The sequence below is a fragment of the Clarias gariepinus genome, chromosome 7 (genome assembly GCF_024256425.1).
Source record: "Clarias gariepinus isolate MV-2021 ecotype Netherlands chromosome 7, CGAR_prim_01v2, whole genome shotgun sequence".
Lineage (NCBI taxonomy): Eukaryota > Metazoa > Chordata > Actinopteri > Siluriformes > Clariidae > Clarias > Clarias gariepinus.
This window is the reverse complement of record NC_071106.1, coordinates 40,537,501-40,562,434: the sequence shown is the minus strand read 5'-3', so window position 1 is coordinate 40,562,434 and position 24,934 is coordinate 40,537,501. Positions and strand designations below refer to the sequence as shown.

General features: G+C 45.5%; 1 protein-coding gene across 1 annotated transcript in view; it reads left to right on the top strand.

Annotated features, from left to right (window-relative positions):
• Window positions 1–24,934, top strand: part of cntn5 (contactin 5) — a 176,074-nt gene that overhangs the window by 149,524 nt on the left and 1,616 nt on the right. The window contains exons 13-23 of the mRNA XM_053500248.1: window positions 3,498–3,625; window positions 4,326–4,501; window positions 7,356–7,476; window positions 9,124–9,282; window positions 12,306–12,455; window positions 13,953–14,023; window positions 20,208–20,442; window positions 20,718–20,827; window positions 21,282–21,468; window positions 24,513–24,625; window positions 24,729–24,897. Of these exons, the coding sequence (XP_053356223.1) occupies window positions 3,498–3,625; window positions 4,326–4,501; window positions 7,356–7,476; window positions 9,124–9,282; window positions 12,306–12,455; window positions 13,953–14,023; window positions 20,208–20,442; window positions 20,718–20,827; window positions 21,282–21,468; window positions 24,513–24,625; window positions 24,729–24,897 (1,619 nt within the window). The remainder of the gene's footprint in view (window positions 1–3,497; window positions 3,626–4,325; window positions 4,502–7,355; window positions 7,477–9,123; window positions 9,283–12,305; window positions 12,456–13,952; window positions 14,024–20,207; window positions 20,443–20,717; window positions 20,828–21,281; window positions 21,469–24,512; window positions 24,626–24,728; window positions 24,898–24,934) is intronic.

Genomic DNA, 24,934 nt, shown 5'->3' with positions numbered 1-24,934 from the left:
GGTCAGAAGGTGTTGATTAATTCTCTGTAATCTGCCCGATTAACTTTGAGGGAAAGAGTAAAGTGAGGCTGGTGAGAGAGCGAGTGTGTATAGCTGCTGTAACAGCGGTGACAACAGGAACTCACTTCACACACACCATCCCACATGGAACCGTAGGATCATTAGCAAATCGCTGCGCTGTACAAAAGCTTCGTAACGCTGTGATGTGCAGCGGCGCTACTGTCTGAGCCGCTACTATAGAAAATTAATCAACACCGTCTGACCAATCGGGATAAAGACTGATTTTAATGAGAAATGATTTCCCTGTTTGTGGTGGAGATGAGGAATGAGCTCAGGCCGGCGTCCAATCACAACACGAGCAGCAACGGACCGTGAAACCCAAAGAAAACTAAAGAAACATGAAACCATGTCAACACAAAAGTCCTTTAAAAATCACAAGTGCGTGGGCGGCCATGACAGTTTCACTACCATTAAACTAAATGATCGTAATAAAGCCTTCAGAAAGCAATAAGAAGCTCCTGACGGGTTTCAGACTTTAGGAGCTAAATGTAGATGTTGATGGCGAGACGAGCAGCAGTGAGTTTATCTCACCTTTACACCTGCACTGAGTAATAAAGCTCTATAATTAACATGGATGTGCACTAATGTTCAGTGCTGTCGTGTCCCGTACGAGACCATTAATCCCATTAGCGTGAAAGGACGAGGCTCTTAATGTCCATTGCCCAAAACCATAAATGTCTAAAATGTGGACAAAATGAACTGCATCAGGTTTTGTCTCGTCTCCTTTGTGCTTCGCTTTTGCCTTTCGTTTCATGCACACAATGAGTTCCTGCATTTTCACAACAGACTAAATAAAAGAAGGCTGCTGTCTTTTTGTGTCTTTGGAGACGTTTAGGTGAACATCTGGTAGGTTCCCCTCGGTCTCCACTTGGTGTTTGCTCTGTCTGCTTTGTCTCTTTTGTCTGCTTTCACGTTTCGTAATATTTTCGCACAAACTGCTTCACGCCTTCATCTGTTTCTGTCGGCTCTCGTCACCTCGTCCTGGGAGAGAGGGAGAAACCCACGGCCTGTAAATGTATAAACTAAATTATATAGGCTGATGTAATATGGCAGAAATAAGGCTGAGATTGAATTTTAATAAAACATTTACTTTGTGAAAAATTCATCCTCACGCCTCGATGTTCAATGAAAGAAAAGAAGAGAAAACAAAGAAGGTCACCTTCCAGGAGCTTTCACATCTCCACGCTTCTCTACACGTAGCAGGTCTTTAGTTTAAAGCTGCGCAATAAAACCATACTGAATCCCAGATTAATGTCTGATAAATTATTATGTTCATTTTATATTCTTACAGCGTAAAAAACTTTCCACATTATATTTTTTACACTTGAGCTGGATCAAAAAAAAACATCAGAGGAAGTTAAAAGCTATGATGATCGTCATGAGCCTCACGTATCTGTCTCTGGTTCTTCTGCTTTTGACTTTGATGCTCAACTTGTCCTGGACTTCAGTTCCCATCATGCACTTCACCACAGCCATGTTGTTTTAATTATATTCACCTGCACCTTGTGTAGTCTAATGCGTCAGCTGTTTATATACCGCAGTTGCTTCTTTGCCGTCAGTCTGGTTAAGTTGCTGTCCGGTTGGCCTGTCGTTGGTTTTCCCAGTTAGTCTCTCCGTTAACGTCACCTTGCTGTCTTTGCCACAGTTGTGATTAGCATTAGCCTTAGTTCTTAGCCATAGTCTTAGTTTTCAGCTTCCTGTGGGGTGTCTTACGCTGTGGTGTCTTACACCAGGATGTTGGCGGTAGACTCTTTGGGTGCTGTTGGGCGGGGCCTTCGTGGAATGGACTTGTTTGTCCGGTGCCTTCCATCAATACGGCTCGATCGTATTGAGATCTGGAGAGTTTGGAGGCGGAGTCTGGGCCCTCAGGCTCGTAGGGGCCCGTGTGCAGTGTGCTGCGATGTGCTGGGTGTTCTGGTGTCTTTCCATCACATCCAGCACTGAGTTTTATTTGTTTCTGTGGGATCGGACCGGACCAGACGGGCTGGGCTTGGGTGAGCCTCGGGCCCTTGATCCTGTAACCAGGTTACTGGGTAGAGTGGATAATCAGTGTTATTCAGGTCAGCTGGTCGTGGTCTTAGTGTTAGAGCTGATGGTGTGTGTGCTGTATGCCTTTCTGCTGGTTTCAGATCTGATCACAAAAAAAAAAATCTGTGAAGCTCACACACCAAATAATAGAAACAGTGAGAACTTTTTCACTGTCCTGTGTACAGTACGTAAATGTTACACGTGTGTGTGTGAATATTTTACAGCATTTTAATAAAGACGTCACTAATTAGAGGTTAATGCCTGTGTTGTCTGTTTCTTTGTTAACTTTAAATCTCTTAAGGTAACCTGCACTAATCCTCACTGATCTGTTCATTAACATAGACAATGAGCTGTTATTGACAGTTTTATCTGTAGGTCAGTTTTGTAAATGAAAGCAGCGCAAAATAAACAGTGAGCCTTGTTTCTGAATCTTTATGATGAAGACAGAACACCAGCAGGAGCACTAGGAGCACCCGGAGCACCAGGTTAATTCACTCACTCACTCATCTTCTATACTGCTTTATCCCGTATTCATGGTCGTGGGGGCGGAGCCTATCCCAGGAGGGCACGAGGTGGGGTAGACCCTGGACCCATTGCAGGGCACACACACATACACACTACAGACAATTTGGGAACGCCAATTAGCCTAATCTGCATATCTTTGGACTGTGGTGGGAAACCGGAGAACCCGGAGGAAACCCACTAAGCACGGGGAGAACACAGAGACAGATGCACTCAGAGACGGGAATCGAGCCTGGCTGGGAATCGAACCCAGACCCTAGAGGTGCAAGGCGACACTGCTAACCACGTCAACACCGTGCTGCCCTCAGGTTAATCCAATAAATTTATATTTTAAAAAAATCTTCCAGTCCAAACGTTGACTTTTAGCTTTTTTCTGGTCATTTACTCTCTTGCCTGTAAATCCATATTCAGTAAATATTTTCAAATACTTTATGTTGAATATTTTTTCAGGCTTTTGCTGTTCCACTGAGTCAGAGTCACTGCTGAGGAACTAGTGGAGGTAGATGAATGGAGGAATTTGTTTATTCTTGTTGCTGAACTCCTACATCAGTGCAGCATGTCAGGATAACGAGAGACTAAAATATCCCTCCGCTCTCCACCGGCTAAATTCTGGGAGACTCCCAGGGAGATTTTAAATTACACACAACTCATCCTCACTCACTCGTTACATATTTGTCAAGTTCATTTGTAAGATAAATTGATAAAAGAGGAGAATTTCTCTCTAGACCACTTTCTCATGCTGGTTCTGTTTAGCTTCTGAACATTTCTTCATTCTGTTTCTCTAAATGTTTATAGACATCAGGATCAATTCAGCGAGCTGGAGAAGTTCTCCGAGTCTCCACTGCAGTGTTCTCCTCTGTTTAAACACGTTTCTCTGATTTCAACAGAATGGTGGTTCTGTGGAACAACACACTTCAGATCATCAACGCCAGCCGCGCGGACGAGGGCAGCTATGCGTGTCGCGCCGAGAACCAGTTCGGCTCGGCCGAGATGACGAGCTCGCTGCTGGTGAAAGGTGAGTGACTCCTCATCGCTCCTCTGCATCTGATGGAAGCCTCATTTACTGCAGATGATTGAGTGTGAAGTGTGTGAAATCGTGCACAGGCTGTTCGAGAAGCAGATTACAAGCGCGGCCGCTCTCGCACCGAGAAACGGGGACGTCTGAGGTCCGTCTCTCTGAGGCTCGTTAAGATCTTACACAAAGGAGATTAGATTTCTGCTCTTAGGTCCAAATGCTCCTGTTACAGAAAGAATAAGAATAATAAGAGCAATTGTTCTTTATGAATACGAACGGAGCGGTGTTGATGTGGGATGCACACACAGATCTGGTGATGCTATAAAGACTCTTGGGTTAAAGATACACACGGCTAAGTGTTGTACAGAGCGTGAAAAAAAGCACATCTTGTGTTTGCTCATTTCTCTTCTCAGCACTTTGCTTACAATAGGCTTTATAGCAGAAAGGTCTGATGGTCCACAGAGGAAGAGCTTACAGCAGATTTAGTGTCGAGCGCGAGAGCAGCTGCTTCACGAGACGATTAAATTCTCAGCATGTAAACAGGCCAGATTGGGGAAAATCACTGATCCGCCGACGTGAAGCGCTTTCGGCTTTCATTGTTAGGCAGATGTACGGAGAGGATGTGAATGAATTAACTCTGCTTTCTGCTGCGTTTCTGTCTGTTTTCTGAGATGACAGCGAGACAGTCTTGTCCTTACAGAGGCCATGAGGGTGGATCTGAGCCCGAAGCGTGTGGAGGTGACGGTGGGGGAGAGCGTGGTGCTCAGCTGTAAAGCCTCACACGACCCGTCGCTCGAAATCTCCTTCTTCTGGCAGCTCAACAACCAGCCGCTGGGGGCCGGCCAAGACGACGGCCATTTTGAGTTCATCAGGACAGTAAGGACGTCTCTTTTGCTCCACCGGAGCTGATAAACATCTGATAAACATCTGATAAACATCTGGAGAAGATTCCCGTCTCCTGTCATGTCTGAATATGTGCAATAGATGAGAAAGAGAGAGAGAGAGCAGCAGATAATTTCAATAAATCACTGATTTACTGATTTACATTTAAAAGGATTGTGTGTGTGTGTGTGTGTGTGTGTGTGTGTGTGTGAGAGAGAGAGAGAGTATTACTCCCTGATTCTGATTGGTAGTACATATCACCTATACACACAAACACTACAGACATCTGATCTGGAAATTGAAGGAAACTGGAGCACACTGAGGAAACCCACCATGTGCAGGGAGAAATAAAACATGCCATTATGGGAAAGTAATCATCTTCAGTGATGCTGCAGTGTTCTTCCAGCCTGAAGATCCTGAAACGCCTCTTCTGCCAGCCTCCCGTCTGGGTGTTTTGGGTCTCGTCCAAACCAATCTGTACCTCGAGTTCAAACAGCACACAGAGGTGTGTGTAACTGTGATGATTACCCATAAACCCCTTCTCTGTGGGTCTTTAAACAAACATCACGCGCAGTGAAGTGTGTGTTACGTGCGTCTGGAGACAGAGATCGCTCGGCTGATGTGTTCAGGAGCTCAGGTGAGGTTTACGCTTTAGATTTCTAGAAGAGAACCATGAGGGAAATATTAAACCTGACGTGTTCAGAGATTTATTATAGAATATCAGAAACCCTGAGCAACAGATCCGTCTAACACGGATCGGAGCAGCCGCAGGTGGAGAACTCCGAGTTTGTGTTAATCGTCTAATTTATGAGCGACAGATCGTTTTTCTTCATCCAGTAAAAACAAACTGTCACCAGTTTCATCTTAATTTCTCATCTTTGCTTTCTTGTTAGCGTGTAACAGCAGGTCCAGCTCCAGCTCGAGTGGGAATCGATGGTTTAAAAGGTCAGCCTGGCCCGAGTGTCACGCGAGATTAAAGACCGGCTGTCGATCATATTACCACGAGTCACACGCATGCGGCAGCGAGCTCACGGTTCTGCCTGATGGACCTCGTGCTCCTCTCAAAGTTCAGAGTCTCATCAAGAGAAATGTTTTAGGGGGTGTTTTTTATTCTCGAGTGGCATTTTGCTCGTCTGGGTTTTTCTGGTGCGGAGGTGGACATCTAATGCCCACTCGCTCTGTACACTAAGGTACACGGACGCAGTGGTGCTGAGGGTAGCCTTGTCTTCCCACCAGGTCTTCAGGGTCACACACGCACTCCTCCAGGGGCTGGGGGGGGGGGTTCTGCAGGTTCTTGGGCGGATAGTGCTAACCACTACGCCCCACATACACACTACACACGTATTAATCACCGTACACTAATCACTTATGATTATAATTTTAAAAAGTCACTGCATTTATCTGTGGAGAACTTTACCTCGCCAAACTTTAATGATGTTTACCCGAACACTCCTGGTGTTACTTTATATCATTTACTATAAAACTCCGGTACAGGTTGTTTTGTCTGGAGCTCAGTTTTATGTCATGAGTGTAGCATGACTAACGCGGGTCACACCGGCGCTCCCGAGCCTCATCACGTCTCCAATCACGTTACAAATCTCCAACGACTTCCTAACTGCCGTTTATCCCTCATCAGTGTCAGGCAGGACTGATGCAGTCCAGCACAAACCGACTCGAATCCTTTATATATCCGATTAGAGGCGGTGTTCAGCCCCGATCCAGGTGTTAATACCAGCACTTATCATTTCTCAGCCATGGAGCAGCAGACACATTGCTGATTGGGTTCTGGGTTGTAAAAAAAATGGTCAGAGGGACACTTTTGGAAATTGCATTGTGGCAGAAATCACATTATGATGATGAACAGCACAGAGAGCAAACGAGCCACTCTTGGCTGGTCACTACGTATTGAACTGTGACTTTAATTTTTAATTTCTGCTCAAGAAGTGCTGAATATAAAGTTTTATACAATTTTTGGTTTGAGCTTCCGTGAAGCTGGAGCTTCCTTGGGATCTGTGATGTACACTCAGTAACGAGAGCATTCGGTAATCTGCACCAAATCATAATAACCCTGCTGAAGCTGTGAGAGCTGTAATGATGTCCTCTAACATGGTTTTTATATGTTTAAATACAAACATTATAAGAATCATATTGAGAAGATATTCAGGAAATCTAAACTACTGTAGTTAAATGAACAGATTTGCCATAGCAGCCCTAGTCTCAGATAAAAGAAATCTAAATAAGACGCAATAAACATCCACCTGGGCCTCATTATGGTGTAGGTGGTGGCGTTGTCGTTTATGTCGTTGGTGTTAGTGGTGTTGATGTTGCTGGTGGTTTTGATGGTTGCTGTGTGTTTCCTCAAGTTGTCCGGTTTCCTCCCAGAATCCTATGAGTAGGTGGACCAGCTCACTCTGTGATGAACTGGCGTAATGTCCAGGTTGTTTCGGTACCCTAATACATTCCCAGTGTTCCTGGGACAGACCCAAACTCCACACACACACACACACACACACACCCTCAACATGATGAAGCTCTCACTGAAGATGAACGAAGCCGTCACCACCTTCCCTCGCCCTTGGTGTTTTTTTCTCTTCACTAGCATCAGGTCAGCCGTCCTCGCGCTCCTGATTGATCTGCTGCGGTCCTGATGAGACCGGGTGCGAAACAGCTGCCTCTGGACATTAAATTACACAGAGTTTCATCTTCATTTCCCCGCCGCAGAGTCGGTGGAGAGGGATCATGTGATCAGAGCGGGAATCTTCTACTAATCAGCTCATTCCTCAGGTGTCAGGAAGGTCTTTTGTCTCTGTGTGTATGCGTGTCTTCATCCCGTTCTCCCTCTCTTTAGCAGTCTTCCACGATGGATCTGATGATCAGGAACATTCTCCTGAAGCATGCTGGGAAATACAGCTGCCGGGTTCACACGAGCGCCGATACGGTCCTAGCGGAAGCCGAGCTGCTCGTCAGAGGTGAGCTCGTTATCCAGAACACGATCTCCATGTGCTAAAGGCTAAACAATTAGCATGTGAAAGCAACAGGCGCCGTGGCGAAGCTGCGTGAGGCGACTCGCGCCTGGAGCACGTGCACAGAACCCATTAACAAACAATAACAGCTGGCGTTGCTTAACTGCTTCTGCGCAGTGTGTAGGAGACGAATCATCCTCATCATCATCCTCATCATCATCAGTGTCAGGGTGCGAGTGATTATTGCGCTTTTATTGTCACTGATTCTTAAAAAATGTAGAGTTAAAAACGACCTAGCGTGGCTTCACAGTGCTAATTACTTGTCTATCACAGCTTTGTGTTGTGCCAACCGCTTATCTAATTTATTACATTAACTTTGCTAATTAGCGTCTTTCACAGTCAGACAGGTAGCGGCGCCGCGTGCAGCGGACGTCGGTGTTGTTCCGCCTCCATCGCCTCTAATAGACAGGATTTTAATTTGAAGACCGATCCGTGCTCCTCACGTCGCGCTCGTGCGTCTTATCGCTCACAACCTGCCAGGTGTTTCATGAACTAAACGCGTTAATCTCAGTCTTCTGTGAGCGCGTGTTCGTTATGGTTTTGTCTTATGTGCAAACATTTATTTTACTTTTTAACACTTTTACCAGAGAAGTGCAGATGGTACAGGTTTCTCCTGCAGGGTGTGAAAATTAAATACAGGGCTATAGTTATGTCAGGCTCCAGATGTGTGTGTGTGTGTGTGTGTGTGTGTGAGCAGTTTATTCCTCTGTAACCGTGATTCCTGGTTCCCGGAGCCTCAGACAGTGAAGCGCCGTTTCACAGCTTTTATGTTTTAAAGCTCCTGCTCGCTCGCGCGGCGCCGCAGTGTGTGGAATATTAATGCGCGCGCATGCAAATGCACCTTCAGCTCTACGCTTTAACGCACGCGCTCGGAGTATCTGCTCGCGCGGTGACGTCAGACTCTCAGTCACGGTGTTGTTCCTCCCGAGACGCTGAAGGTTTTGGGTTGTTTGTTTGTTTGTTTGTTGTGATGTTTACAGATTACGAGTCGGAGGTAAACATGTGCTCAGAGACTTTACACAGTGTGAGGAGCTGGATGTAATCACTGACCCAGCTGTTAGAGAGAGAGAGAGAGAGAGAGAGAGATAACTAAAAAAGGCTTTTGTGTATTTTTTAGGAGTTTTTGCTGAGAGAGTTCCTGTTCTGATGTCGTCATCTGTTTGTTCAGCTGGGAAATGAAATCCATCCACATGTCCACTACGTCTTCTGCTATCTCTGTGTGTGTGTGTGTGTGTGGGGGGGGGGGGGTATTACATATGCACAGATTACCCTTATTAACATGGTTAAACTCTAACAGATTAATAATTCAGATCATGTGTGAGGGATAAAGCGTGATGAGGCAACCTGTTTAAAATGGCATTAAATAATCATGAGAGACGGGTACAAAGTTTGAGAGACGGGTACGTCACCGAAGCGGATTATTTTCCCAGAACAGCACACATGAATGTTATTCTTTTCCTCTTATATCACAGATGTGTCTTCATGTTGATCACATGGTCCACCTTCACCAGCTCACTGATTATATGCCTTCATTTACTAATCAACATGTTTTCATTTGTGTGTGTGTGTGTGTGTGTGTGTGTGTGTGTGAAGGTCCACCAGGACCTCCTGGAGTGGTGATTGTGGAGGAGATCACAGACACAACAGCCACGCTGTCCTGGAGTCACGGTGTGGACAATCACAGCCCCATCAGCACCTACAACCTGCAGGCTCGCAGCCCATTCTCCCTCGGCTGGCAGACAGTCAAGACCGGTAATCAGTATGGAGACGCGCGTGTGTGTGTGTGTATAGCTGTGTTGAGCATGTGAAACTGAGAGCAGAGCATTTGGAGATGTGACTGGAGATGAGGCATCACTCTCTCCTCGTGATCTTAACGAGCTCCAACCTTCTCTAATTATTCACCGCTCAGTCTCTGAACATCAGCGTCTGATCCCGTGTCAGCGTCTCTCCTGTTTCCTCATTGGCCTTCTATTAAATGTCTGTCTGCTGTGCTTGGAATAAATGTCATTGGCTTAAATCTCACGCCAAATTAACTCCTGGGTTATTATGAAATTAACCTTCTTGCTCCTCTGAAAGTATAACAATCCTCTTATTTTTGGAGTAATTTGGGACATAATAGAGTTCTCTGACGTGTTTTTACTCTCCAGCGAGGAGTTAAATCGCTTCATTTCAGACACCGAGCGCTAAAACCTCTTGTAATTCTCCAGCGAAAGTAGCTTCATAAGGACCTTTTTCCCACTTATTTAATCTGTTCAAATCACAGCTACCAGATAAGGAGAACTGGTGAAGTGTGTGTGTGTGTGTGTGTGTGTGTGTGTGTGTGTGTGTTTGAATCCTGAGCGCTGAGTAAGAAATTAGTGAGAGCAGGGAAAGAGGCTCCATCATTGTTCGCTCTCTCTCGCAAACATCGGCTCGGGTTCGAGAGGAACCGGGTCTCACTTTAAAGTGCATTAGCTGATGAAGCCTGCAGACCCTGGATGAAGCACCAGTGTAGGAGAGGCAGGAACTGGTGCCGAGGTGTGAATGTGTCTGAGTGGTAATTGTACGGGGAGTAGTTGTGGAAAAAGTCTATTTAGCGGAATGTTCTTACTCTGGCCTTTAAGGTTTATAATGTTCTCATGAAGGCTTAGCTTTTCATTTGTGCAGAATTATTTTTCATGTCTTATAATCCCGGTCACATAAAGGCCATGTAGAGAAGAAGAGTGGACCATTACTGGAGGGAATGACCAGAGGGGTTCGCTCTGTAATGCATGGAGAGGGTGGGGCCAAACCCTGTGGAGGAAGGATGATGTGTGGGAGTGTGTTGGTGCTTAAAAGCTCCAAACTGTGTTAAATGTTCTCAGACTTGTGAGAGTTTGTGATTATGGCGCACAGAATATAGATTCTTGGTTTCTTAGTGCCGTGGTGGAGCAGCAAGGATGGAGTAGCGGTACCTGGGTCTAATGAGGGTGGCGTAGCGGTACCTGGGACTAGAGAGGGTGGAGCAGCGGTACCTGGGACTAGAGAGGGTGGAGCAGCGGTACCTGGGTCTAACGAGGGTGGAGCAGCGGTACCTGGGACTAGAGAGGGTGGAGCAGCGGTACCTGGGACTGGAGAGGGTGGAGCAGCAGTACCTGGGACTGGAGAGGGTGGAGCAGCGGTACCTGGGACTGGAGAGGGTGGAGCAGCGGTACCTGGGACTGGAGAGGGTGGAGCAGCGGTACCTGGGACTGGAGAGGGTGGAGCAGCGGTACCTGGGACTAGAGAGGGTGGAGCAGCGGTACCTGGGACTGGAGAGGGTGGAGCAGCGGTACCTGGGTCTAATGAGAGTGGAGCAGCGGTACCTGAGACTGGAGAGGGTGAAGCAGCGGTATCTGGGTCTAACGAGGGTGGAGCAGCGGTACCTGGGACTGGAGAGGATGGAGCAGTGGTACCTGGGTCTAACGAGGGTGGAGCAGCGGTACCTGTGGTCTAACGAGGGTGGAGCAGCGGTACCTGGGACTAGAGAGGGTAGAGCAGCGGTACCTGGGTCTAATGAGAGTGGAGCAGCAGTACCAGGGTCTAACGAGGGTGGACCAGTGGTACCTGTGACGTTTCTGCTGGTTTATGAGAGGATCTGTAGAACTGCAACCAAACAACCCCATGTAGTTGATGATCCCAGATTCTGTAGCACATGGTTCTCGGGGTAACCCTTGATACGGAGGAGGTGTGCCACAGGGACAGGGTGACTTTGACAGGTGTCTGTCTGTTGCAGAGGAAAAGAGCAGCAGCTGTAATGCCATGTGAAAAAGAAGCATGTTGTGATTTTCCGTACGGTGTGAAACCCAACACTGGCATCAGGAGGAACAGGAGCGTGGCGATGCTAAAAACAGAAGGATGTTTCTCATTCGAGAGCACAGACCTGGCAGCGGCAGTGACACTGAATCCGGTGCGCAGCGCCCGTCTGGTGGCTTTGGCCAGGATCATTATTTATTATGGAAACATGGAGGCCAGAATTTGAAAGAAACTGAGATAACAGACACTCTGACCTTCTGGTTATATAACCTACAGCGTGTGAGATGTGGCACTGACATGAACGTGACAGGAGAGAGGAGGAATCTGATTTAGCAGTGTGTTCTAAGATTGGAACAGAAACAGCTGTGGCAAAAGATATCACAAACTCGGCAGAGACACAACTGGTGTGTGTGCGCGTGCGTGCGTGTGTGTTGACACTGATAAGGAGATATGTTGGTGGAGAACAGGGTGGAGCGGTATTATTAGTCTTGTTTTTATAAAAGAAATTAAGAAATGTTTCCATTCCTCAGCAGAGATAAGCGTCTCCTTTATTAATCTGAAAGCAGGAACTCGGCCTCCTGTTCCGCCGCTGCCGCCGCACCAATAACACGATAAAGGAGACGTGAGAGATGATCAGTGGCAGTAAAGCCAGGCCTCCAATACACAAGATCCAGATTCAAAACTTCGGCTTTTAAATTTCAACCATGATTAGTAGGAAAAACACTCGTATAGACTTTGCTGAAACGAGTTGATTCTAAAATGTCAGAGATAAAAATAATAATCAGCGTGTTTGAGGTGACAGAGTTTAGCGGCACAGCAGAGCGATGAAGTGATGGAGGAGGAATAAAGAAGGCAGAAGAGGACGAGGGCAGATAGAAAGCGTGTGTGATCAGACGTCTGGGTTCAGGTGTGATCAGTGGAGCGGTGAGGTGTCGATGCTGATGAAGGCCGTTCGGTCGGTCAGAGGATCACAGGTGATTCTAAAAGCTGTAGGATTTCTGAAGGCTTCGTGTTCTTTACAGATCCAGACCCGGTGACCGGAGACATGGAGTCCGCCATGGCAGTGGAGCTCAACCCCTGGGTGGAATACGAGTTCCGGGTCGTGGCCACCAACTCCATCGGTACAGGCGACCCTAGTGCACCGTCCAGGCCGGTCCGGACCAAAGAAGCAGGTGTGTGTCACATCACTGCTCTCGGTCGGGGATTTAAACTCATAAGCTGATGTTTAACGGGAATTTTACCTGAATATATAAAGTGTTCCAGTGACGTCGGCCTGAACGAGACAGTTTGATCTCCGTAATGTCGTTTCTCACTTAAATAAATCATTAGAAATAGAAACGTGCAAAGGGAGATACAGTAACGTTAGTTTTATTGTAACGGGGAACGTTAGTGTTAAATTTAGCGCGTGGCGAGAGTCTGATCCTGATCCGCGCCGGCATTCTCACTCTGTGGAGCTCCTTCAGATCGTTAACATCACTCACACTTTATCAGCGCGTCCCATCAGTCTGCATTTCAACTGTTTTATATGTAACTTAATAAAGCAACAAAATACTAAATCCAATTTTATTCATTTTAAGAAGAAGAATCAATAAAATAACGTCTACGTTTGTGTTAATTCTGTTCTCTCTGATTAAGATGTTCCGTCTTCTCTGTGCGGGTGTAACAGCATAATAGGATTAATTAGTATTGGGATGTTAATGTATTTAATCTGGGTCTCAGAGTGTGTGTGTGCTTAGAAACTAAACATTTAGCACGGCTCTTCGCTCGAATCGAAATCATGCAAAAGGAAAAAGTCTCAAACAACAAGTCGCTCACAAACAGACCGTACAGTATAACTTGCGAGTAACGTTGACGTCTGTATCTACTTTAGCGTGTTATCGGAGTCTCCCCTCTGTCCGTTTGTCTTCAGCACGGATCACGCTGATGCGCGAGCGTCTCACGCCCTGAGCGTGGAAGTCTCTGTCTGTTCCACTGATGCTGATGAGTCTCTCGTAGCTGTGCTCAGTTCAGATGGTCCTGATTATTATTTTGTACATAGAGGATGTACATTAGTTTTAGTCTCTTGCTGTACGCCTGTGTAGATGGTTCATTCTTCAGTCTGTTAAAAGTCTGTGATTATGAAGGTGTTTGTCAGAGCGAGTCCTTTACGTGAATTTAACCGGCTTTAGGTGTTCAGACCTGCAGGCGAAATCTCATCAGTGTAATAGATTTATGGAGAAAGCCGAGTGTTTAACCCCGGTGAGGATGGAACACACACACACACACACACACACACACACACACAAGCACATTTCAGCTTGCTCCACTCGGTGTGTATCAGGTTCACACCCGGAGAACAGGTGACATTTAGCGGAGCTCCAGCGAGTCCGATCCACCCGAGTAGCTCAGATTGCAGTAAAGCCTCGAGCGCGTCTTCTGATCCGCGCGACTGCTTTCTGTTTAGCGTCCCTGATTTCACTGTCGGATCTCGCGATCCTCACTGTGATGAGAGATTGTGTGTGTGTGTGTGTGTGTGTGTGAGGCAGAACATTAGCTTAGGAGTCCTTCTTTGTAGTAAATGTACATTACCTTTATGCAGAGTAAAAGTTTTGGCGCTCACTCTGATCTGAAACGAAGGATTTGTCGAGTCCTGCTGCAGATTCACGCTTTTCTCTCGCTCTTGTCCACAGTTCCGTCGGTCGCTCCAGCAAACGTGAGCGGAGGAAACGGACGCCGGCACGAGCTCGTCATATCCTGGGAGGTGAGTCTGCCAAAAGCTAACACTATGCTAATGAATGTAGCATAAAATGCTCAGCGGTCCTGTCTAAATGAATTCATGTTGTTAATTGACTTCAGCGTCGAGAACCGAAGCCAGACGTAATTGCTGCTTTTATGAGGTTTGTCTCATCGCACCGAGTTATTCAGAGCCGCCTGGAACCGATTGAAATTCACGCCGAGCTCAAAAGTAATGTTTAAATGATGAGCTTCTCTCAGAAAGCTGCTTTTAATTATATAGATGCACGCCTGGGTCAGATTTGTTAGCTCTGCTCTACATTTAGGCTTTTCTCTGGTGAAGACGGACCTTCTCCTGCTGCTGTGTGACGGGTCGACGCGGTCGGTCTCACTTTGGACCGACCGTGTCTTAAATTAGATAGCGTGTCTGCCGACGAATGGAGCGATGTGTTCCCATTAGAGACACAAGCAGAACATGCAGGTGTTTCTGAATTCACATCTTGAATGTGTTCACAAAGCTTTACAAAAACTGATAAAACTATTTATAATTCTATTCTATATATTTAATAGTTTGAAGTATTGTTTGTTAGTTATAGTAATACAGACTGAAGAACGGTTCAGGGTTTTCTGAAAGAAGAAGATATAAAACTTCTACTGCCTTTTAGTAAATAAACTAATGTTATAATGAAAAATTTCATCTACACCGTGTAAACAATTATTAGGTAGGTTGTTGTATTCCTGAGGATTCATTTAGTTGTTGAACAGATACAGTACTCTCAGCCAATCGAATGATTATAAACCTCAACACCTCAGGGGAAAACACCCTGCCTGGGAAAGAGACTCACCGTTTCAGGAGGATCAAATTATTGGGCTGAATCAAGCAAAGAAAATATCTAAGGAGACAAGATACTGGAACCGGGTTAAGAACCCAACACATCATCAAAACCTGTAACTGTCAACTTTGTGGAAGAAATGCAGTGGGGAAAAACCCTCCTGAATAGAGACCACTTTAACACTGGGTGAAGCTGCATTGTAAAGAATATCCAGTAGAAACCAGAGCCAGTAAGAGCATTTACACACACACACACACACACACACACACAGACACGGTGTGATGAGGACTCTCAGGATTGGGACTAAACAGCTGTGTATCTATAATTAAATCACTTGTTATTGAGACTCATCAGAATAAATTCTTCAGTTTGTTCGGGATCATAAAGACTGGACTTGATGAGTCCAGACTGATCCTATTCCAGATTGATGGGCATGTCAGGGTGAGAAGGGAAGGACATGAAGCGATGCTCCCATCATGCATAGTGTCCACTGTACAAGCCTCTGGAGACAGTGTTATGATCTGGGGTTGATCAGTTACTCAGGTCTAGACTCAGTAACGTTATGGGGCAATAAAATGAAGTCAGCTGACCACCTGAATGTACTGAACCACCAGGTCATCACATCTATGGAGGGTTTCATCTTCACTGATGATACGGCCGTATTCCAGGAGTGTGACAGAGCGGCTCTGGGAGCATGAGGAATCATTTACACACATGAAGTGGACACTACAAATTCAAATTTTATTTGTCATATACACAGTCATACACAGTACGATATGTAGTGAACTGCTTACATACTGTACAGTGTGTGTGTGTGTGTATGTGTGTGATTAAAGCTAAATGTGACTGAATAAAATCTTAGAGTGAATGTCTTTTTTTTTTGGCCCCAGATAGTTCTAACCAGCTCCTCCAGGTCCATCCATCTGGTCCATCACGAGTCATTCTCATGAAGTCCGTCCATTAAAGCTTTAAAAAGATTTATATTTCTTGGCACAGTGTTCACCTTATAACTTGTGAGTCTTGTGGTCGTGTGCCAGCCTTCTCCCCTTCACCATGTCTCTGACCCCTGACACTCCGGGTAGGTTGCAGTTTTGAAGTATAACGCGTTCCTGCTGTTGCTGTTGTCTGATTGTCTGGTGTTCACGCCTCAGTGGTTTGGCCGTTTTAAGTGTTGCATCCGTCTGAAACTCATTTTACAATTTATGCCTTTCCACTGTGGGTTAAATCTCTTTTTCGGACCATTGTGCCTGGGGTAAAGAGGCTGCCTAAAAATGGATACACAGAGATATAGGGTTTTACTAACATTAGGCCACACCCTCCCTCATTGCATAAATACACCTGAGAGCACTTCAATCCTGTAGGCATTCACGTTTTTATAGAGTTTTTATAGAGTTTTTTGGAGTTAAATATGCATGGAAAAATCAATTAGGTCGGAATTGTCAACTGCTCAACAATTCCGCACACAGTATACAGCGTAATTCACACAAAACAAATATTAACTGACTTTATGAAGTTTTATCTCCTTAGCTTTATAACAACACCAGCTCTTAGTGGAAGGGGACTTTGTGTGTGAAACACCTCAGTGACGTCTCCGTCAGTAAGGATGTCCTGATGTGGTTTTGTCTTTGTCTCAACACCGAGGCTGTGGGAGAAATGGAATAGATGAGAATGGAATAGATGGTCTCAGATGAAGGCTGAACGCCATAATTAACCTTCAGTTTTGAAAGCGGTTTCCCTGTAAACACAGGCCTGCGCCTGGAACATCTGCTCACGGTCCAACCCTTTACAACTTCTGGACGAAATTTAATCAATCTCCCACTGTGTTAAGAGGATATTAGGATGAAACGTTCCTCGGGTGAGAGAGCACCTTTGGCAGCGGGCATCGCAGTGGGAATCTCAGCGTGCACGCTAATGCATTAAAAATGAACAGAGCTGGAGGATCTCAAATGAGGGCAGTTAAAAGTGCGATTAACCAGGGAGGAGGAACAGATGTGGGCTGTAAGTGATGGCTGTTCTTGCAGTTAATAAGTACACCGGCTACGACTGTCACCAGCCAAATAACCTTCATGTGAAGGAAACAGCGCCTCGGTGAGAGATTACAGGAGCTCCATCCAGATGGAGAGGGACGCTCGGATACTGCGTCACCTCGTAGTGTTTATAATTCCTTTCAAAACCTATTACCATAAGTTCAACATAATCATTAGTTCAATTTCTCAGTTCAATTACAATAAAGAGTCTCGCTCTTCACATTCCGCTCCTAGGCGCAGCCCTTGGAGCAAGCGGGACTCCAAGGGGGTGCTGGTGGAGTCGTGGTGTGAAGTTCTAGCTCTGAAACACAAGCGACCGCCATGAGATGCTTTGCAAATAAAACTCCACTTCAGTTTTATTCAGTTTTGTTTAACAAAAGCACGCACCTCTATGAAGTTCACCATGTTGAATGTTCTCTCCAGCAGCCCCCTTCACTTGTCAGCCCTTCTCCAACAATACCCCGTCCTCTGCAGGCCATCAGGAGCAGATTTGGGCCAAACGTGACATTTCTAAATGGCATTTCTAGGCTGTGACATTTGGAAGTCATTTAACAGAACACTGTCTGTGTTAACTGAGTGGATGCTGGATGGGGGTAAAGCCGACTTACACTTACCACTCTGAGGCTGATTAGTTTCCTCTGACAGCATGTCCCCAAGTGTTTTCTCCCTCTGACACATCAGCAGCGTACCAAATCCCCCAATTTATTTATTTTTTCGTCACTTTCTTGGCGTCACCAAACCAGATTCTTTGATCTGCAGGTTATCAGCATATGTTTTACCCTGGAGCGCTTCCTGCTGTAATCTAGCAAAACCTTTTCGCAAGACTTGGGACTGGTGTTGAGGACGTCTTCAGGTGCTGTGATTGAGTAAAAGTTCAGATTTTCTTTCAGCATTTTCTTTTACTCAAGTAAAAGTAGAATTCCTGCATTTACTAAATTTATCAAAAGTAGAACTTTAAAATTTACTAAAGTATTAAAATGACTGAGTGTGTGTTAGCTTACAGGAGCCTTTTATAGTAAAAGATCTCTCTCTCTCTCTCTCTCCTAATTATAAATGTGCTGTTTTCTTGTAAATCTGTTAAAACACCTGTTACGTTATTGGTGTGTCTCGAAGGAAAGGCAAGTCACACACTTACACACTTTAATCAGCGGTCTACGCTAAAATTAAAATATTTGCTTTTATTTTCCTAAATGTAATAAAGCATATGTACAATTTGTAGTAATGAAAACAAAAGCATGAACAATACATGTACGCAGTTACCTCCCACCTCTGGAGGAAACCCAGCAGTGGTGGAGCTCAAGTCCCCTCAACCCTCTGATCAGCAGCATTTTATCCCTTTATAGTCACATTAATTGCTTGTGAAGTGAGAGAGGTCCTGTTCTCCTTTACGTTACTGCAGCTATAAACACTCGGTCCCTTACCGCGCTCTTTCTCAAAGCTAATATGACAAAAATCACAGCTGGTCATGTGACTGAGAAATGGCAAAGCAGCCAAACTCCTCCCTCCTGGAGATGTGGGGAAACCTTACCGTTCCAGCTTAAACCAGGAAATATGGGAGATAATCTTAAAACCAGTGAAAATCAGAGGCAGGCGTGTTCACGGCGCTTCGGCTACGAAGGCTAATGTAGCGTGACTATTATAACAAAGTGTTGGTTATCAGTGTACACAGGTCTAACAATACACAAGGTGAAATATTTTGAAATTAGATCCCGCTTCAGGTGTTGTGTGCTAACAATAGAGGACGGAAGTGTGTGTGTGTGTGTGTGTGTGTGTGTGTGTGTGTGTGAGTGTGTGTGCGTGTTTATTAGACCAGGAGCTGACCTTTGTTCACGCAGGATTAGTTGTTAGAGACGAGGTTCTCCTTATTAAACAGGATAAATGGCTAAACAGACCCATCAAGTGCACCTCATTAGAGTGTGCACAGAGAGTGCGAATGCCCCATTAGGAACAGCCCCCGGACCTCATTCCGCTCCTCGCCTCTCTCGGCTCTTTAGCTGCAGTATTCGTCACCGTCCTCTGATTTCTCAGAGCTGGTTTTAAAGCGAGCAGGCGAGTGTGTCAGCATGATGGAAGACGAGTCATTTCCAGAAACACTGCAGCAAGTTAATTAGACAAGCACGGTAACGTGTCCTAGCGGAGTTTAGAGCGAAGCTGCCGCGCACTCCGTCCTATCGCTCCTCTGCGGAATGACGGCTCATTTGGTGACGGTCTTTAGGGGCCATGATTATAGTGAAGCATGTACAAATCACACAGATTACAGCGTGACAGACAGCGACGCTGCCAAGTGCAGAGCGGGGAGCCCAGTGAGTACAGGTGTTTGCCGCTTATTAAATTTGGCCAAGATGTAATTCTGCTAGCTCACATTTTAATTAAATTTCTATATCCCTTAATAGATTGCATTTGATGCTATTAAATGGCTAGCAGGTGTTGTGGACGGCTTCTCGTCTCACCTGTTTAGGAAAAGCGTCATACACACAGAAACCGGGGAAATGAAGTGTGTGTGTGTGTGTGTTTATTTATTTATTCATTTAAGAAGATCACTAATGACATGTGAGAGGAGAAAAAGCTGCGATCGCACGACCGCACGGCCTTATGGGTAACTTTTCCTCACAGTTGGTTCCTAACTTTCCTGCACACAGCCGTCGTGACTGCTGCTCAGACATCGCTCGCTGCCCTGATGTTTCCTCTTTCACACACACACACACACACACACACACACACTGCGTCACTGCGTGTTTAATTGACGTGTGATGTGACATTCACAAGCGATTTCTTTTATTACGGCTGAAGCTCTGTGGACTCCACAGGGGGCGTCATGACATTCTGCTGCAGATCCGTGCCATTTAGCGCCTTCTCGCCTAACAAAGGAAGCTCTTTAGCTGTAAGACACCGAGACTGGAACTCGTTATGGCCGTGTTTGTACATTTTAAAGCTGCGGCTCGTTCCTGAATAAGAGATGAGCGTGGATGAGAGTGCTTTGGCGTTTGCGGGCGTGTTGTGGATCTCCTCCCACGTGGACGTTGCTGTGAGCTGCAAATTGCTGTGAATCTTTCTCTTATTAAGAGCTTTTTTTTCTTTTTTTCTTTTTTCTTCCTTCACTTTAAACTCAGCAGGAGCAAATTGTCACCTAAAATAAGAGCGAGTGAAAAATCCATCACCATCAAGAACAATTTTCTCTCGTTTTTCCCCCAATCACGGCTCATTTTCTAATGCTGCGTCTCTCCATCGCTGGCCGTCTGTGAGCTCTGAACATATTAACAGTCACACAGAAAAATAATCCACAAGTCAGAACGCTTTTCTTCTTCTTCTTCTTCTTCTTCTTACTCTTTCGTGATCTTTCATCTCCTTTCAGCCTGTATCTGAGGAGTTCCAGAACGGAGACGGGTTCGGCTACATCGTGGCGTTTCGTGCCAACGGGACTCGAGCGTGGAAGGAAAAGATGGTGACGTCAGCGGACTCCACCACGTATAAGTACAGGGACGAGACGTTTCCTCCTCTCACGCCTTTTGAGGTAAAAGTGGGCGTGTACAACAACAAAGGAGACGGACCCTTCAGTAAAGTGGTGACCGTGTTCTCCGCTGAAGGAGGTGAGGACTCAGAGGAGCAAGTGGATATTAGCAGTAATAATGCTATAAACTCATTAACGCATAGAGACGGGACGTTACACTGCTCACAGTCTCCATGCTGATGTGACGTCACTCATCATTAGCGGGGGAGGAGTTGTTGTTTGAGACGACTACTCCGAGCTGAAATAAGTTGTTAGGGGTGTTCTCGGTGGTTTTACCGTGTGTATGCGGGGAATTACGAGTAGCAGCTTCACCTTGAACACAACACTATCATGATGGTGTGTCTCTCCACACAGAGCCACGTGAAGCACCATCTGACGTTAAAGCGTACGCCATGTCCTCTTCTGAGGTGAAGGTCACATGGAAACCACCGAGCCCAGGACCGGGACGACCCCAGGGCTACGAGGTGAGGGGGGCGTGGGTGTGTGTGGGCGGGGTTTATGGATAGCGGCTTATAGATAGCGTTAGGTTTCAGTGTGTACGAATTGTTTAAATTGTTTTATGTGTTTATGTGTGTGTTTATATATTTAGTGTACATGTTGAACAAGATTTTTTTTGTGTGTGTGTGTGTGTGTGTGTGTGTGATCTGCATAAGAAAGATTATCTAATAAAAGAGAACAGCACCATTGTGTCTTCAGGAAGAGGAATCGTCGCCCTTCAGCGCTGCAGGATATTACACGCTCAGCTATTACGCTCTTCATGCAAAATGCACGAGAGTTATTTAAACTAAATGATGTAATATTAGACAACATTAGCAGACTTTTTTTCTTTTTCTCATCAGCATCTCCCTCTCTCTTTCTCTCTCTCAGTTTCTCTTTGAATGAAGCTGCAACTTGGAGTGTTTTCTTGTCCTCTAACAGGTGAACTACTGGAGAGACTCGGAGCAGGAGGAGACGGGGAAGAGGAAGCGGACGCTGGGAAATGAGACGGTGATGCTGATTACGGGTCTGGAGGGGAGCACACAGTACCACATCACGGTGAAGGGCTTCAACAGCATTGGCCAGGGACCACCGAGCGCTCCGATCAGAACCAACACCAAGAAAAACCGTAAGTACGCAAAACACCACCAGCACGAGAACACGCACTGCGATCCATCAAAGTGGTGCAACTGAGCAGAGCTATGAGATTGTGAACCCTTCGATCAAACAAGCTTGTTTCAGAAAATTGTGCATGAATCTGTAAACAGACGTCACTTTGTTGAGGCGACATGTGCTGACTAACCTGAGATCTCCTTCAGAATCACACAAAAAATAAATCCTACAGGCATGGAGCGGGCATGGAGACGCTGCAGAGCTCCCGCTGGAGGACAAAATGGTTGAAGGTGGAGGAGTGAGCACACAGTGTGGGGCGTGGCAACACAGAATGATAGTGCCGTTAGAGAAAGGCTGCTGTGTCTGGTGCGGAGATGAAGAGTGCTGTGATGAGCAGCGACAGTGAGAACATCATGGAGGTCGTGGTGGTTGAAGAGTGACGGAAAGTGGAGCAATTGGAGTGTCATGGAGCCCGCTGGTGTGGTTACAGACACTGCTGGAGACGGTAAAAAAAAAGATCACGAATGGATGTAATAAATCCCAGACAATATTTGGAAAGGTTGTGGACATCGCAGATTTTTTTCTAATATAGAAGATGTTTTAGATTTTTCATTATCAAAGCTGAAGAAGATGTTTCATTTAAGCAACTGGGCCAACAAAAGCAATATCTATCTCACAAATGGTTTTTCTCTCATTATTCCATCTTATGGAGAAGCTGGAAGCAGGAACTTTTAATATCAGTGAGGACAGGAATAGGAATAAACGAGCTGTAGTCACGAAATTTATTAAGCATAAAACACTGCTGTAGTCGTTTTCTAAGGAACGTATAGAGGAAAAGAAAGTGAGACAGAATGGAAAATGCAGGGGGAAGAAATCTTTTTTAAGTCATGAGACTAATTTTAGTGCTGGAGAAGCAGTTTTATTTTCAGAAAGGTTAAGCGCACATATCACTAAGCATTGAGCTCGAGCGGGTCGGGGTAAAGTACAGGCAGAAGTCAAAGAGACGGACTTTTTATCTGTAAATGTTTAATGTTTAAATATAAACACGCTCCTCAATAGAGTTTTTAATGCGTGTGGAGAAAAGAGCTTTGGGTTCCTATCTTCATGATCAGCACCCATAATCCTCATAGATGTTGATGCCTCAAACTCTGACCCTAATCCTGATGGAACCACAACCACAAGGACTCGCCATTATGGTAACGCAGTTTCCCCACCAGGTGAGCAGTCCATGGATTTCCACCGAAATTTCCAAGCCAAACTGAGATGCTGAAATTTCTGCTAAATGAAGAAAAAGTGATGAGACTCTCAGTGAAACATCTGAATGGTGCGAACGTTTTAAAGAAGGCCGTACGTTCCTGAATGGCGAACCCAGGAACTCTCACGTTACAGGAACTCGGCTGGGAGTTCCTGACCCGTCCTTCGTACAGTCCTGATCTCCAAGACATCTCCACATGTTTGGAAAAGCCATTAAAGGAGTTCCTGAAAGGCCGGCGTTTCAGTGGTGAATCAGACAGACAGTCCGCTCATGACTCTGGTGTACTAAGAACTTTCTACCTTGATGGTGTCCAGGCTCTAGTGAGACACTAGGATAAGTGCTTTAGTGTATCAGGGGATTATATAGAGACATAAAGGGAGTTTATACTCTCAGGACTTCTGTTCTGTTATTCTGTACAATCAAAAGTCTTTCTAATTTTTTAAATACGAGAAATTACCAGCAGTTGCACATGGTCAGGTCTTCCTCTTCCACAAAAGCAACCAAAGGGTTTTAAAACTTGAGGCACTTTTTTTTTTGTCACTTTTATGTATTGATTACAAAATTCTATCGAAATGTCTTATAACAAACAGCGTCCTTCATGAACTGTTTAAACTCGACTCACACAGTCATAGTTTTTATCTAAAAAAGAAAAGGTTTTGGACAAGTACATCACACATTCTAATCCATGACATGCTTTTAGGATCTGTACACGGGTATTTCTTATTCATGGATTGAACATTTATATTCTGAGGCTGATGTTATGAGCTGGGAGTGTGTTGCCAACAGGAGACAGCGGTGTGGTCATTATGATTATTATGATTATGATTATTATGATTATTATTATCTGTTCTGTAGTGAGTGTGAGATGTGGCAGACGTGGTTATTGTAAGTCAGAAATGAGACCTGTGCTGGGGGAAGAGACAGGAATCCCGTCCCATCGTCTGCTGTAGGGAATGATGAGAGAGGTGAAGAACAGCAACACTCCTCTCCCTCCTCTATTTACTGTACCAGAAACCTGGAAGTCCGAACGTCCTGTAAAGACACACAGCTGGTGTACATTGGAGGCTCATGCAGGTGTCCGTGGGTCCTGAGACACAGTGCCCTATACTATACTATACCCTCGGAGAACCTGCTTATGTTTGGTCCTAAATATTCAGTTGCTCAAAAATAAATTATGTTTCTTTAGTTTTAAAATAGAATGGTCCAGGGGCCTCCGAGTGGCGCAGTGGTAAGGGCTCGCCCTATTATCCTGAGATTTTGAGTTTGATTCCCGGGTGATGCTGTAACCTCTCGCAGCCGGAGGTCTAGAGAGAGCCGATTGGCCGAGCTCTCTCAGGGGGGAGGGATGAGAGGTACTTAGTGCTCCCACATTAATCACGGCTAAGAGTGTTTTACTCCGCCCCCAAGTGAGCAAGCAGTTCGAAAAAGATGCGGTCGGCTGACGTCACGTGGTTCGGAGGAAACACGTGATAGTCTTCGGCCCTCCCGACTGAGTGGTAGTTGTAGCCTTAATGTGAAGCCCCCTAGTGACGGGGAGGAATTGGACACAACTAAATTAGGGAGAAAATCGGGAATAAAAATAGAATAGTACAAACTAGATACCTAAACATACAATAATAAGAGAAGCAACAAACCCAGGACTGATGCAGAAGGTCTTCCTGAGGCTCAGAGGGTTTGGGACAGGGACAGGTTTAAGTGCTGCATCTAATATATCACTATTCTTATTGTTTGAAGAGAAAAATGTGCTTTCATAGCTGATGTTTGTGCTGTAGATGATGAGCGTCTCTCTGTCCTCCTCTCCTCAGCACCGAGTCACCCTCCAGCCAATGTGATGTGGATTCAGGAGGGGAATAACGTCTCGCTATCCTGGGAACCAGTCAAGGCTCTGGACAACGAGTCTGATGTCATCGGCTATAGGGTGTGTTTCTCTCTTACACACACACACACACACACATATACATACACTTATTTACTTTGATCCAAGTGTTCGGTATTTAGTGTGATTCCTGTTTTTTGTTCAGGTGTTGCTACGTCAGGAGGGGCGTGGTCACAGTCAGGTCATGAGGACCCCCAACACGGCGGCGGTTCTCACGCTGCCAGAAGGAGGAACGTATATCATTGAAGTGTGTGCCATCAGCGAAGGAGGCGAGGGAGCCGCTAGCTCACAAATCAGAGTGCTCACTTCCTCAGGTGTTCGCCTGCTTCCCTAAACAGCAAGTCACATGAC